At 41.1% G+C, this 16,964-nt stretch overlaps 1 protein-coding gene across 1 annotated transcript; it reads left to right on the top strand.

The window, feature by feature from the left end:
* The first annotated feature begins 9,690 nt into the window (after positions 1-9,690).
* Positions 9,691-16,964, top strand: yipf6 (Yip1 domain family, member 6). Its single transcript, XM_061987476.2, has 2 exons — positions 9,691-10,246; positions 15,955-16,964. The coding sequence occupies exons 1-2, from the start codon at positions 9,920-9,922 to the stop codon at positions 16,300-16,302; spliced, it is 675 nt and encodes a 224-aa protein (XP_061843460.1). The 5' UTR covers positions 9,691-9,919; the 3' UTR covers positions 16,303-16,964.

Genomic DNA, 16,964 nt, shown 5'->3' with positions numbered 1-16,964 from the left:
TATGGAAAAAGGGCTCCCTAAATCACATTAAGGGAGGGCAAATTTGGAGCATTCTCTATAGAAGAGATCAAATTTGGTATTTTGTATAAACGACTTTAACATAAAAATGTTTGTCAACATTGGTCAAGGCAATTTTTTTTCTACATTAATGTCGATTTATGAAAGTAAGGCCTACATTTTCTAATTGGCTTAATGGTTTACAATTATCAATCAAATCTTGCTCTAGGCAAAACATTTTCTACATAAATGTCGATTTATTGGCGACTTGTCCAGGGTGTACCGCGCCTTCCGCCCGATTGTAGCTGAGATAGGCTCCGGTGACCCCAAAAGGGACAAGCTGTAGAAAATGGATGGATGGATGTCGATTTATGAAACTAAGACCTACATTTTCTAATTGACTTAATGGTTTGCAAGTATCAATCAAATCTTGGAGAATGACAAAGAGTACAAAAGCCTTTAAATTAATATCTTTGTTAAAAACATTTAAAGTGATTTAGGTAGCCGTTTTTGTCTTTTTAAAAAAATTATTATTATTTATTAATATTTAATACTCTATCTTTATTTGCTTTTGTTTTCTTTCCTTGACATGTTTTGCTGATTTCGTGATTTGCTCAACCTGATGTGTAGATTAGATTGTTGGTTATGTTGAATTTTTTTTTATTGAACAACAAACACACATCAGCAATTTACTCAACGTTCAAGACACTTCCAACAACAAGGAAATAAAACAAAAGCAAATACAGATAGATAATTAAATAATAATAAAAAAATACAATAAAAAAAAAAAAAAGACAAAAAGGGCTACCTAAATTACTTAAATGTTTTTAACAATGATATTATTGTCAGGACTTGGTCCTTGGGTTTAGTTTTTCCAGAAGGAAACGGAAAGTTGGCTCGGGCGAGACGGGAATGGGAGTACATATTTTTATTTTTTACACTAACAAAGGACAAAAAAAGGAGTACAAACGAAAAGCGCGCACAGTGGCGGAGAACAAACTATGAAACCAAAAGACTATAGCATTAATAAACAAAAACTTACTTGGCTTGGACTAAAGTAGCAGCATGAAAGATGGACATGAAAACAAGTGTCAGGAATGTGAAGAGCATAAATGTGGGATGTCGCCAGGAAGACAAACTGAAAACAATGAACTTAAATACTACAGACATGATTAACGAAAACAGGTGCGTGACTCAAAACGTGAAACAGGTGCGTGACGTGACAGGTGAAAACTAATGAGTTGCTATGGTGACAAACAAGAGTGCACAATGAGTCCAAACGTGGAACAGGTGAAACTAATGGGTAACCATGGAAACAAGACAAGGGAGTGAAAAGCCAGAAACTAAAGAGTCCAATAACTAAACAAAACAAAACATGACTAATACAAAACATGGTCACACAGATATGACAATTATTTTAAAGGCTTTTGTACTATTTGTCATTCTCCAAGATTTGATTGATAATTGCAAACCATTAGGCAATTAGAAAATGTAGGTCTTAGTTTCATAAATCAACATCTATCCATCCATTTTCTACCGCTTGTCCTTTTTGGGGTCACTGGAGCCTATCTCAGCTACAATCGGGCGGAAGGCGTTGTACACCCTGGACAAGTCGCCAATAAATCGACATTTATGTAGAAAATGTTTTGCCTGGAGCATAATAATGTTTACAAACATTTCTATGTTACAGTCCGTTATAAAAAAAATACCAAATTTGATATCTTCTATAGAGAATGGGGACAATTCCACATCTTTGTTTCTTAGCCAATGTCTGTTCTCCTCCCAAAACCCATGTACACTCTCACATTCCACGAACAGATGATTAACATCCTCTACAGCTCCACAGATATAACAGCCATCAACCAAGTTTCAAAAAATCCTTTGAAGGGTATATTCCAATAATAAATTCCAAATTGTATTTCTTTAATTTTGGGAAGAATTGGTTATGTAATAAATCTTGTCCTTTTTTCTGTAGCTCAACTTTTGTAAACTCCGTCAGGATATATTGTCAATGAACTGTGGCGGTTATGTTGGAAGTGCCTTGACTTTTGTGTGCATTATAAATGTATGTGTATTGTTCAATTAAAAAATAAAAAATAAAATAAAAACAATTTTGAGCAATTTCTGCCATTACTTTAATGAGTTGATTTTCAAAAACCGCGTAATCGTCGTTAATATATTTGTATTTTAACCGAAACCGAGCTCGCAGCTAACAAAGTAGAGCTAAGGCCAAGGCCATTAAGGCCTACTTCACTAGTAGTAGTAGTAGTACTGAAATGCTGTATCTGTACATTACTGGAGGATCTTTTTTTTCTCCTACTTCCACTTTTACTTCATTAGATATTTTGGATGTTGCCAGACGCCGTCGTCACATCAACACCTGTAGAAGCTGAGTGACTGACTAAACTATCTAGAAGATAGTTTCCGGTGTGTTGTAGTACAACACACCGGAAACAGTAATCAATACTAGTTATTACTTACCCATCCAATAATAATAATTATTGTAATAATAATAATCCACTATATAACCCTTCCAAGTGTGCCTCCGATTGCATACTTGCCAACCTTGAGACCTCCGGGTGGGCGTGGTCGGGGGGTGTGGGCGGGGGCGTGGTTAAGAGGGGAGGAGTATATTTACAGCTAGAATTCACCAAGTCAAGTATTTCATATATATATATATATATATATATATATATATATATATATATATATATATGTATATATAAATAAAAGAAATACTTGAATTTCAGTGTTCATTTATTTACACATATACACACACATAACACTCATCTACTCATTTTTTTTTTTTTTTTTTTTTTTTTTATGTCCTGTCCAGCTTCTCAGGCAAATCATATAGTTGATGTAGATGCCCATGACGGCTGTTCAGATTTACTTTACAAAAGAGAAGTGTAGGATACTTCTCTTGTTGCCTTATTTGTATTTGACTTTATTAAATGTATTTATATTATCATTTAGTGCAGCCGGGCCGGAGCAGGAGGGGATAGAAAGAGAAAAAAAAAAGAAGACAGAGGGGGAAATTGTGGGGACAAGAGGGGGATTAGACAGAGAGACAAAAACAACAACAGCAAACAACAACAACAACAACAATAGAGCAACATCAGCAAATATGACATGTACAAATATGATGGTAAAAGTAATAGCAAATAAGCAGTTAGCGAAAAATAAAAAATAATACAGAAATGACAATGAGCATTATTACACTACAAATGGATCAATACAAATACCAATAGAAATAGCGCTATTGATAATGAACAATACCAATAATTTACCTTTATTATCAAAAATACAGTTGTTTAAATGCAACAATACATATACGTAATGATAACTTGAGATACGAAAGAATGCAGAAAAATGGAGGGGGAGAAAGAGAAGCAACCTACATTAACCTTGTAGATTGTTATAGTCACAATAGGTTAAGCTTTGTCAGTGTGCCATGTGTTACACCCAGTTTACCCTAGGGCAACAACGTTAATATATGTTTGATGAAACGTGATTATGTGCATGAGTGTAAGTATGCATATGTACTTGTATATGTACAGAATGTGTATATGTGTTTGTACAATGAATGTATATGTACAGAATGTGTATATGTGTTTGTACAGTGAATGTATATGTACAGTATGTGTATGTGTATGTTTGTATATTGAATGTGCGTGTGGATGTACGAACATTAGGTAGGTAAATATGTACTGTATTTGTGTATGTATGTGGGAGCGTAGGTACCTATGTACGTATGTGAGCATATGTGAATTTGCATGTACAATACATTCGACTCCCAGAGTGCGTGGGAGCCAGAGCACGGCCCCATCACCCCCGAGAGCCCAACCCACAAACAGGAGGCGTGGTGCCCAGGGAACCAGGGACCACCGCCCCCACGCAGCCAAGCCGGCCAGCGACAGGAACCCCAGAGCCCGACCCACCGTACCGCCCACAAGGGCCAGCAGCAGGCCGCAGACAGACGCACCCGGCAGAGGACAGGGCACGAGAAAAGCAGGGGACAGCCAGACCCCAAGCCAGCGAGAGACTACACCCCACACGGGCAGAAAGGCGAGACGCCCCGCCCGAGGGACCCAGAGACTCCCCGCAACCGGACGGGAAGACCGCCCCCGCCCCACCGGCAACCGGGCCCCCACGAGCCCACCCCCCACCCCCGGAGAGCGCGGCGAGGCCAGCCCCCGGCCACCCCACCCAAACCGGCCGCCGCAGGACCACCCAGGCACAGGGCCACGGGAACCACCCACCCCACCCGCAGGGACCCCAACGATGGAGATGGAACAACCAGCAACCGCCCCGCCGAGCCCCCCCCCCTGAGGGAGGGGAAAAATTAAAAAATAATATTAATAAAATATATTTAAAAAATAAATAAATAAATAAATTAATTAATTAATTAATTAAAAAAAAAAAAAAAGAATTAAAAGAAGATCACAGACATGCTGACAAACAAGGTCACTACCCCAGCAACTGGCCGACTCGCAGCACCTCGGAATACCTTGCAGCACCAAGCTACCACAATAGACGCAGGGACTAGGCCCAACAGGCCCCAACCAAGACGGGCACCCGGAAGGGATGGACAGCGGGACCCAGGAGCTCCAGACACGCAGTTCGGATGCAGTAGCCTGAGGCGTCGACCCCCGTCTGACAGGCAGGCCCAGAGCGTACCCCCAGAAATATACATACATACATACATACACACATACACATACACATACACACATACACACATACACGTATACATACCCACACATACACATATATACATATACATACACATATGTACACATACACATATATAAACATACATACATACACACACATATACATACATATACACAGTTCGTCAGCCCCGACAGCCATCACGCGCACGCGCTGCCACCAGTCACAACATCAGCCACACCCCTGCACCAGACCCAGCAGCCACGGGCGCCCACACCACAAACAAACGGCAGCAGAAACAGCAGCCGCAATAACCCCAGACAGCCAGCACCAGCCAATCAAATCAAAGCGATCAAAGAAAAACTGCGAACAGCAACCACACGCCACCAGGGCCATGGAGACCAGCCAGCGCCAGCCCGCCGGTCAGCCCGAACGCCAACACGCAAACAAGAGACACCAACAACCCCCCCAACCAAAAGGCCCCCCACCCCAACCCAAACCCGCACAAACACACCACCGCCCAAACAACCGGGACACAGCATCCAGACCAGACACGGGGGCTGCGCCGCCACCACACCAAGTCACCAACAGAGACCCCACAGCGCAAGGTCGGGCCACACGGGCACGGACCCCATCCAACAGGAAGTGAGACCCGCGCGACGCCACACACAAATAAATAATAAGATTTAAAAAAAAAAATGAAATAAAATAAAATAAAAAAAATAAAATAAAAAATAAAATTTCTCATTGTTGAGTTAAGGGTTGAATTGTCCATCCTTGTTCTATTCTCTGTCACTATTTTTCTAACCATGCTGAACACCCTCTCTGATGATGCATTGCTGTGTGGCACGCACAAAAGTGCTTTCATCAAATGCACTAGAGTCTGGAATCTTCCATCTCTCCCTAGCATGGCCCAAAACCGGTCAATCTTTGCTTCCTGAGGAAGATCTTCACTGCCAAGCACTTGGTAGTCCACTACTTCTTCCCGGAGGCTATCCAGGTCCAATCGCAGCTGCGGCTTGGAACTTACAAGCTGTTATGAGAGTAGCGTATGTGTGTGTGTGGCCCTTTAATAGGTGAGCATGTGAGGTGAGTGACGTCAGTGAGTGTGTGGGTGAGAGAAGAGAGGGAGCGGTAGCGTGAGGGCGGGCGAGACTAGTTTGTTTTGTGTTGGATTGGCTGTGTGCAAGCAATCAATAAAGCAAGATTTGCAACTAATCGCCGGACTCAGGCAGGAAAGGTGCAACAAAGCGTATTTCTTCATCTTACTCGTCGTCGGCGTCGCCATGGCTGTATCTTCCTCGTTCTTCTGCTTCGTCTCCTTGTTGTGGGCGTAGTTGTGCACTGCACTCTCTAAAAGCCGTATATGTTATTGATGTTATAGATGGCAGTATTGTCCTGTTTAAGAGTGTCACAACATTGCTGTTTACGGCAGACGAACTGCTTTACGGTTTGTGTGTTGTTACCGCGCTGGGAGGACGTTAATGAAACTGCCTAACAATAAACCCACATAAGAAACCAAGAACTCGCCCTCGATCATTCTACAGTTATAATGTGATAGGGCAGGCACACTGTTTATATCGTGGGAAAGCGGACTCAGGTCCGCCTGAATTTCGGGAGATTTTTGGGAGAAAATTTGTCCCGGGAGGTTTTCGGGAGAGGCGCTGAATTTAGGGAGGGTTGGCAAGTATGCTTTGATTGGCTCGCCAGTGTTTGACCATGTGTGTGACCCAGACCGCTCTGGCTGCAGTGCCCTCTGCTGGTTGTTCAGGGGAGTGTGTAGGTCACATTTATTTGTGCATCTGGCTTGTGGGAGGAATGTCTCAACGACACAAAAGCAAAAAAGCGATTCACATATGCAAATTCTATACAAATACAAAATCAAGCATATTTATATTCAAATCTCAAAAATATATTTACAAATACATGTTTATTTATACAAATTCTTGATTTATTTGTATGTCACATTTTTATATTTATAAATTGTATTTGTATATATGGGCAGCACGGTCAGACAGGGGTTAGTGCATGTGCCTCACAATACGAAGGTCCTGAGTTCAATCCCGGGCTCGGGATCTTTCTGTGCGGAGTTTGCATGTTCTCCCCGTGACTGCGTGGGTTCCCTCCGGAAACTCCGGCTTCCTCCCACCTCCAAAGACATGCACCTGGGAATAGGTTGATTGGCAACACTAAATGGTCCCTAGTGTGTGAATGTGAGTGTGAAAGTTGTCTGTCTATCTGTGTTGGCCCTGCGATGAGGTGGCAACTTGTCCAGGGTGTACCCCGCCTTCCGCCCGAATACAGCTGATATAGGCTAAAGCACCCCCTGCGACACCGAAAGGGACAAGCGGTAGAAAATGGATGGATGGATTTGTATATATTTTCAAATCTCAAAAATATATTTACAAATATGCGTTTATTTATACAAATTATTTATTTATTTGTATATCACATTTGTATTTGTATATTTTTTTAAATTTGCATATGTAATACTATCATATTGATATATATAAGTTGATGTGAGACAATTCTACTTCCATAATTAGCTGGCTAAATCAGTCTTTTTCAACCACACTATTGTGCTGTGAAATAGTCTGGTGTGCCGTGGGCGATGATCTAATTTCACCTATTTGGGTTAAAAATATGTTTTGCAAAGCAGTAATTATAGTCTGCAAATGATGTGTTGTTGTTGAGTGTCGGTGCTGTCTAGAGCTTGGCAGAGTAACCGTGTAATACTCTTCCATATCAGTAGGTGGCAGCCGGTAGCTAATTGCTTTGTAGATGTTGGAAACAGCGGGAGGCAGTGTGCAGGTAAAAAGGTATCTAATGCTTAAACCAAAAATAAACAAAAGGTGAGTGCCCCTAAGAAAAGGCATTGAAGCTTAGGGAAGGCTATGCGGAACGAAGCTAAAACTGAACTGGCTACAAAGTAAACAAAAACAGAACGCTGGACAACAGCAAAGACTTACTGTGGAGCAAAGACGGCGTCCACAAAGTACATCTCAACATGACATGACAATCAACAATGTCCCCACAAAGAAGGATAAAAACAACTGAAATATTCTTGATTGCTAAAACAAAGTAGATGCGGGAGATATCCCTCATAGGAAGACATGAAACTGCTGCAGGAAAATACCAAAAAAAAAAGAAGAGAAAAAGCCACCAAAATAGGAGCGCAAGACAAGACCAAAAACACTATACACAGGAAAACAGCAAAAAAGTCAAAATAAGTTAGGGTGTGATGTGACAGGTGGTGACAGTACACCAGTGACGTGCATCATGGAAAGAAAAAAAATTGAAAAAAGAATTTTTTTTATTTAAATTGTTATATGTATCCAGTGATTATACTATAAAGTTATTTTCCATTTAACTTCACCCGTTTTAGATTATTTTTATTTAAAATCGCTGAATTTTCACATTTGCCGTTCAAATACTGAGAAGAGACGGTGCGGTGATCAGCAGCCAGTTGAGGCACGTCACTCAGTGCCTCACCATGGATTGCGGACTCGGCTAACTGCTGGCCTGCTGTGCAGTGAGACTGTATTGCTATATGAATTAAATTATACATTTCCATAGTTTAGTTAGCTGAGGTATATAATGTACAGTGTATTTTGTCAACAACTGTATGTGTGTAACGTATTTCTTGTGCTGAGCAATCAAAGAACGGCTGCAAAAGACGCACTGGCTGAGGCTCCAGTAATCCCGCCTCCTGCACCCCCGCCGTAGAATGCACGGCAACCCCTGACGGGAGTGTTATATCAACTAAAGCCCACACTTAAACTTTCCACGTGCAAGATTGAATCTATTTAAAAAAGTTATTTCATAAGAAGCCAAAAAGTGCAAAAACAATAATGTTCGTGTTGGAGGAGTTGTGAATGACTGCAGGGCTACAACATTAGGTACACCTGCAGACTGCAGGTGTATCTAATTCACAACTCCTCCAACACGAACATTATTGTTTTTACACTTTTTGGCTTCTTATTAAATAACTTGTGTAACCTATTTTTATGGGCTTTTCTCTTTGTGATGTTAAGTTCCTGTTATGCGCTGTTATACAGTATATGCCTTGAGCTCTTATTTTGAAGGCGCTAAGAGCGGAAGTGACGACACGTTGGAGTGGAGCGGAAATTTTTGAAAGAAGGTAAATAAAGTGGTCCTTGTGTAAACTGGAGCCTCCGTGTTTGTTATTTTGTGGTTTCATACAGTATAGGCAACATTTATAAACCCTCGGTTACACTTTTTTAAATAGATTCAATCTTGCACGTGGAAAGTTTAAGTGAGGGCTTTAGTTGATATAACACTCTCGTCAGGGGGTGCATTAATCCAGCACAACAGCGGCTCATGGACTTATTTTATAAGTAAAGGAAAGACCATAATAACTTTTTTTTTAATTAAATGTGCTTTTCTGTGTGCTACAGTTTGTATGTGTAAAGTTAAAGTTAAGTTAAAGTACCAATGATTGTCACACACACTAGGTGTAATGAAATTTGTCCTCTGCATTTGACCCATCCCCTTGTTCACCCACTGGGAGGTGAGGGGAGCAGTGGGCAGCAGCGGCGCCGCGCCCGGGAATAATTTTTGGTGATTTAATAACCCCCAATTCCAAGCCTTGATGCTGAGCGCCAAGCAGGGAAGAATGCTGGTATGAGCTTTTAAACATAACCCGTTAACTGCTGCCAATCAAATGGTGAATAAGATACTCTTTAGGGTTCATATGTTTGTAAATCTGACTGTGATGAAGTCAGTGCCTCACCAGCCATCAACCTCACCGCACGTCACCGCAGTACACCTACTTTGAGACAAGAGCTATAGTGATGCATGCTTGGTTATGCTTTAAAGTCATACCCAACAATTGCGACAACGACTTTTTGCTGTCAACTGAGTTTCGTTTTTTAATGATGTCTCCGCATTTTTTCAACGCAAAAATGTGCCTTGGCTCAAAAAATGTTGAAAAACACCGGGCTAAATGACTGATATTCGAAACACTGAAAGTCAACCAAAAGGGGGCAGTAGTGAGCCTGAGTCGTTGGTTGACTTCCAGGCTCCCCACGAAGGAGGATCAGAAGGCGGAAATAAACAATGCTCGGCTGACGTGGAGCAAAAGTCAGGCTGGATAGACGGCCTGTTGTCATTTAATCAACATTTATTCAACAATTATTCGACATTTTTCTGCTACTAAAGGCGACAAGTCATAGTCAAAGTCGCAACATAGCTTCTGCCGTCGAGTGACGCCTCTCATCGCAGTAAAATGGCGACAGCGGCGGAGTTCGCGGGTCTGTCCGACGTCTCCGTCCCGGAGGACATCCCCGTGGAGGGCGACATCTCCGTCCCCGCGGCCTCCTCCAGGCCGGACGACGAGTTCTCCACGCTGGATGAGCCGGTGAAGGAGACCATCATGCGGGACCTCCGAGCCGTGGGCAAGAAGTTCGTCCACGTCCTGTACCCCAAGCAGAGCTCGGAGCTGCTGCGGGACTGGGACCTGTGGGGCCCCCTGCTGCTCTGCGTCACCCTGGCGCTGCTCCTGCAGGGCGGCGCGGCCGACCACGAGGACCAGGGGGGGCCACAGTTTGCTGAGGTACGACCCTTGTCAGTGCTTTTATGACGTGGGTGTCACACTCCATTTTGCGTTTGAGGTGTGTAATATCAGAATCACACGAGATTTATGGCTCGTTTTTATATATTTGTTTTTTGAGTAACTTTTTTTTTTAATTTGGTCATAAAATCAAAATGTATAAATGACGCTATTGATAAGAATTATTTTTGAAATAATTTAATTTGACTTTTGTTTTTCATAAACCTTCCACAAGATGGGGCCATTTCCCCGTTATTTGACAGTGACGTGACTATGTCCGCTTCACCTTTGCACGTCATCACGTCCCAATGCTACCTTATCCTCCGGGCATTTTGTGACCCAGACCGCTCTGACTGTAGTGCACTCTGCTGGTTGTTCAGGGGAGTGTGTAGGCCAGGGGTCGGCAACCCGCGGCTCTAGAGCTGCATGCGGCTCTTTAGCGCCGCCCTAGTGGCTCTCTGGAGCTTTTTCAAAAATGTATGAAAAATGGAAAAAGATGAGGGGGAAAATATATATATTTTTTGTTTTAATATGGTTCCTGTGGGAGGACAGACATGACACAAACCTCCCTAATTGTTACTGTTATTGTTTATATTAAACATGCTTCACTGATTCGAGTATTTGGCGAGCGCCGTTTTGTCTTACTAATTTTGGCGGTCCTTGAACTCACCGTAGTTTGTTTACATGTATAACTTTCTAGGACGTGTTTTATGCCACTTCTTTTTCTGTCTCATTTTGTCCACCAAACTTTTAAGGTTGTGCATGAAAGGTGAGTTTTGTTGATGTTATTGACTTGTGTGGAGTGCTAATCAGACATATTTGGTCACTGCATGACTGCAAGCTAATCGATGCTAACATGCTATTTAGGCTAGCTATATGTACATATTGCATCATTATGCCTCATTTGTAGCTATATTTGAGCTCATTTAGTTTCCTTTAAGTCCTCTTAATTCAATTTATATCTCATGACACACTATCTGTATGTAATATGGCTTTTATTTTTTTGAGGCTCCAGAAAGATTTGTTTTTGTATTTTTGGTTCAATATGGCTCTTTCAACATTTTGGGTTGCCGACCCCTGGTGTAGGTCATATTTATTTGTGCATCTGGTTTGCGGGAGGAATGTCTCATCGACACAAAAGCAAAAAAGCGATCCACATATGCAAATTAAATACAAATACAAAAATCAAGCATATTTATATTCAAATCTCAAAAATATACAGTATTTACAAATACACGTTTATACTCATTATTTATTTATTTGTACATCACATTTGTATTTGCATATTTATTAGTATATGCATACGTATTAATATCATATTGATATATTTAAGTTGATGTGAGACAATTCTACTTCCATACTATTGATGAGAATTGTTTTGAAATAATTTACTTTGAGTTTTGTTTTCATAAACCTTCCACAAGATGGTGCCATTTCCCCGTTATTTGACAGTGACGTGACTATGGCTTTAGCTTTGCACGTCATCACGTCCCAATGCAACCTTTTCCTCCAGGCATTTTGTGACCCAGACCACTCTGGCTGTAGTGCCCTCTGTTGGTTGTTCAGGGGAGTGTGTAGGTCACATTTATTTGTGCAACTGGTTTGTGGGAGGAATGTCTCATCGACACAAAAGCAAAAAAGCGATCCACATATGCAAATTAAATACAAATACAAAAATCAAGCATATTTATATTCAAATCTCAAAAATATACAGTATTTACAAATACACGTTTACACTAATTATTTATTTATTTGTACATCACATTTGTATTTGTATATTTATTAGTATATGCATACGTATTAATATCATATTGATATATTTAAGTTGATGTGAGACAATTCTACTTCCATACTATTGATGAGAATTATTTTTAAATAATTTACTTTGACTTTTGTTTTCATAAACCTTCCACAAGATGGTGCCATTTCCCCGTTATTTGACAGTGACGTGACTATGTCCGCTTCACTTTTGCATGTCATCACGTCCCAATGTTACGTTTCCTTTGAATTTTCTTCATTTTGTTTTCTTCTACAGTTTCAAATACATCCATTTCTAATTGTAAATACAGCGGCTAAAAGGCTCCAGTAGGTTCAGGTGCTTAATAAGCTCCTCCCCTAAGTTAACTGCCTGCCGGGTGCGTGCGCATGATGATTGCTTTCTGTTAAAGACTAACTCGTCATTACTCCTTCAATTAATAAAGCCAATAATTGTGAATCTGGGAGGATAGTGTGGTAGAACGAAACAATTACAACTGAATTGGTTTCCTTCGTTCACTTGAAAGAGACGTTCAAATGTGATTAAATTACGTGCATGAACATAATCAGTTATTGTATGTGGCTTCTAAACAACAACAAGGTTTTAGCACATTAACATTGGATCAATAACAGTCCTTTACAATATCGTTATTACCATAAAAATGGCCAACTCTTTCATTTTTTCGACACTATAAAGGCTTTTAATAATTTCAAACACATGTCCTTACGATAACCACAACTATAAGTGTTTGTCCTACATGTAGTTAGTAATCAGTTGTGGACAGAAGAAGGCCTTAAGTGGTATACGCCCTTACGTGGCGCGTAACATACCGTGCTGTTCAGGTGACGCACACACAGTGACTGGTTTTTAGGGGTTCAGGGGCACCTAATGATTTGACCAGATTCCTGGGGTGACAATTCGATTCAGAATCGATTTTTGAATCAACATGATTCAAGATTCCACCAATATTTGCAATGTATTATTTGGTATAATAATTCTAATTAGAGTCCGATGGCTTTTTTGCTGATATTCCGATATTGTCCAACTCTTAATTACCGATTCCGATATCAACCGATACCGGTATATACAGTTGTGGAATTAACACCTTATTATTATGGGGGGTTGAGTTGGGCGGGGTTTGGTGGTAGCGGGGGTGTATATTGTAGCGTCCCGGAAGAGTTAGTGCTGCAAGGGGTTCTGGGTATTTGTTCTGTTTTGTTTATGTTGTGTTACGGTGCGGATGTTCTCCCGAAATGTGTTTGTCATTCTTGTTTGGTGTGAGTTCACAGTGTGGCGCATATTTGTAACAGTGTTATAGTTGTTTATACGGCCACCTTCAGTGTGACCTGTATGGCTGTTGACCAAGTATGCAGTGCATTCACTTGTGTGTGTGAAAAGCCGTAGATATTATGTGATTGGGCCGGCACGCAAAGGCAGTGCCTTTAAGGTTTATTGGCGCTCTGTACTTCTCCCTACGTCCGTGTACACAGCGGCGTTTTTAAAAGTCATACATTTTACTTTTGGAAAACCGATACCGATAATTTCCGATATTACATTTTAAAGCATTTACCGTCTGATAATATCGGCAGCCCGATATTATCGGACATATCTAATTCTAATTAAACTTTTTCAAAACAGGTTACAGGTTTTTGAATGGAAATGGCTAACAAATGTGTTTTAAAAAATGTATTCTTAAAAAATAGAAAGTTTTTAAAAAATGTATTCATTTATAACCGATTTTTGGAATTTATGAATCGATTTAGAATTGGGATGAATAAGAATCGCTTCGATTATTTTCAAACTTCATCTCTACTGGTTTCATACTTGCCAACCTTGAGACCTCCGAATTCGGGAGATTGGGGGGGGGGGTGTTATTGTAGCGTCCAAGAAGAGTTATTGCTGCAAGGGGTTCTGGGTATTTGTTCTGTTGTGTTTCGGTGCGGATGTTCTCCCGAAATGTGTTTGTCATTCTTGTTTGGTGTGGGTTCACAGTGTGGCGCATATTTGTAACAGTGTTAAAGTTGTTTATACGGCCACCCTCCGTGTGACCTGTATGTCTGTTGACCAAGTATGCCTTGCATTCACTTATGTGTGTGTGTAAAAGCCGCATATATTATGTGACTGGGTCGACACGCTGTTTGTATGGAGGAAAAGCGGACGTGATGACAGGTTGTAGACATACCTGCCAACTACTCCGGTTTTCCCGTAATTAGTACGGTTTTCATCAACCTATTCCGGGTTACGGTTGCAGTGATAAAAAATACGGTTTTTCATTAATTAAAAAAATATATTTTTTTTTTAAGTTTTATTCACGAAATCGCGAAACAACAATGACAATCGACACTGCTTCCCGTAACTTCCTATCGAGCCATTCCGAATGCCATGCGCGAGGCTATTTATAGCACCGCTGCCAAGCACGAGGCACCAGTTGCCATTGTTTCCAAACGAGCGAACGATCATGGAATCAGCCGGAGAAAAATCGCAAACGAGTCTTAAACCGAAAAGAAAACTGCAGTCATTCCGTGAAGAATATTCAAAAGCCTATCCGGGAATAATTATCCGTTCCAAAAAGGGTGAAAACTACGCGAATTGCACCTTGTGCAGACAAGATTTTTCGATCGGACACGGAGGAATTAGCGATGTAAAAGACCACGTTGGGACAAAAAAACACAAGTCTAATGCCGTTGCTAGCGATACAAGTGGAAAACTTTCAACGTTTTTCGTCGCCCAAACAGATTCTTTGGATGTGATAAATGCCGAAGTTTTATTTACGGAGGCAATAATTGAGCATGGACTAGAATAAATTTGGATTTTAGCCACAAAAAGGTAATGACACCAATGTTATCTATTGGAATTGTTTAGTACTGTTATACTGTTAAAAGTGTTTATACTATTTATGCTTTCAAGTCCAAGTTGAAGAAATCTTGTTAAATGTTGACAGCATAACTACCAAAATACAGAAGTATGTCCTTAATATTTTTGCAGTGCTATTTCTGTTGAAAAGTTAAAATGATTACATTAGAGATGTGATGTGCCACTTTTCAAGTGTCTGATGGCTTAAATTAATTTTCATTAATTTTTCATATTTTGAATTCTTTTGAAAGGCTTACAAAAAAACTACATTTGAATTGTAATTCCATGCTATTGACAGGACTATTAATTTTAATGAAGTTAGCTTACCATGTTTACAGTATGATAATTGTGATAGAAATGTGAATTTTAGGCACAGAATATTTTGTACAATTGAACAAGGCAGTAGATTATACAAGCTTGGACAGAAAGTTAATAATGACACCAATTTTTTTTTTAATGGAATTGTTTAGTACTGTTTTACCATTTGTTTACTGTAAAAAGTGTTTATACTGTTTATACTTTCAATTAACAAATTGAAGTCTTGTGAAAGGTTGACAGGATAACTGGCATTAACTGTCAAAATAATTTCAAACTATTGAAGTTAGCTTACAGAATAAACATGTCAATCAACCCATATGATTTTTGCTGTAATATTTTTGTTTTGAAAAGTCACTGTGACTGATAGAAAAGTGATGGTTTTAGCAACATTTTAACCTGTCTGAATGCTAATAATCATTTTGCGTCGGGCCCCCCTGAACCCCCCACCAGGACTTTGTCCTGGACCTACCGGGGCCTGCGGCCCCTGGACCCTGGCTACTAGGTTTTTCTGATTTCAAAAGTTGGCAGGTATGTGTAGAGGACGCTAAAGGCAGTGCTTTTAAGGCATGCCCCTAATACTGTTGTCCGGGTGGAAATCGGGAGTTATTTGGGAGAATGGTTGCCCCGGGAGATTTTCGGAAGGGACACTGCAATTCGTGAGTCTCCCAGGAAAATCGGGAGGGTTGGCAAGTATGACTGGTTTTCCCGGCCGTGTGGCGCTGGGCTTAAAACATGCCAACTTCGTATGAAAACGTTGCTGAAATGGTCCCCGACTCTCTTGCAGGTCTTCGTCATCGTCTGGTTCGGCGCCATCATCATCACGCTCAATTCCAAGCTGCTGGGCGGGACCATCTCCTTCTTCCAGAGCCTGTGCGTGCTGGGTTACTGCATCCTGCCGCTGACCGTCGCCATGGTCGTGTGTCGGCTGGTCCTGCTCGGCAGCACGGGCACCGTGAGCTTCGCCGTGCGGCTGGCGGTGGTCGCCGCGTCCTTCGCCTGGTCCACCTTCGCCTCCACGGCCTTCCTTGCCGGGAGCCAGCCGCCCAACCGCAAGGGGCTGGTGGTGTACCCGGTGTTCCTCTTCTACTTTGTGATCGGCTGGATGATCCTGACCTTCTCGCCGTCGCAGTAGAAGAACGGTGCCGCTTTGAGGGAACACAGTCGAGGAGCTTCTCTGGGGTTTATTGCTCCACGGTGTCAGAACGAAGGAGGAAAGGTGGATGATTCACTAAACATGTACTGTTGCTCTTTGTGCAAACATCTGTTTTATTTCTCCTTGCTGAGACACAAGTGTGGGATGCTGTCGAGCGGGCGAAAGATCCCACATCTGTAAACTTAACATCACAGCAGCTAACATTGTGGGAACTTCAGTCCCAATCTGAAGCACGGTCCCACACTGCATTTACAGACGTGGTGAGCAACCATGGGGTGTTGCTTGTCGAGACAATTTAGTAGGGCTGTGAATCTTTGGGTACCTGACTATTCGATCCGATTCCTGGGGCGACCGTTTCATTCAGAATCGATTGTTGATTCAAACCACAATGTATTATTTGGTATAATAATTAGAATGAGAATGGGTTAGAAAAGCTTCTGTTTGCATGGAGATGGCCTACTAAATGTCTTTTTAAAAAGTTTCCTATAAAAACAATATTTTTATATATTTTCTTTTTAAATCGGATTTTTGAAAATCCTGAATCGATTTAAAAAAATCAGGTTGAATAATAATATTATTTTTTTTGTGCACACTCTACAATTTATCATCCACGGTGAAGGGAACTACCGCTATTTTTTTTT

Source organism: Nerophis lumbriciformis, linkage group LG26 (assembly GCF_033978685.3).
Source record: "Nerophis lumbriciformis linkage group LG26, RoL_Nlum_v2.1, whole genome shotgun sequence".
NCBI lineage: Eukaryota > Metazoa > Chordata > Actinopteri > Syngnathiformes > Syngnathidae > Nerophis > Nerophis lumbriciformis.
Note: the sequence above shows the minus strand (reverse complement) of the source record. Positions and strands in the feature narration are given on the sequence as shown.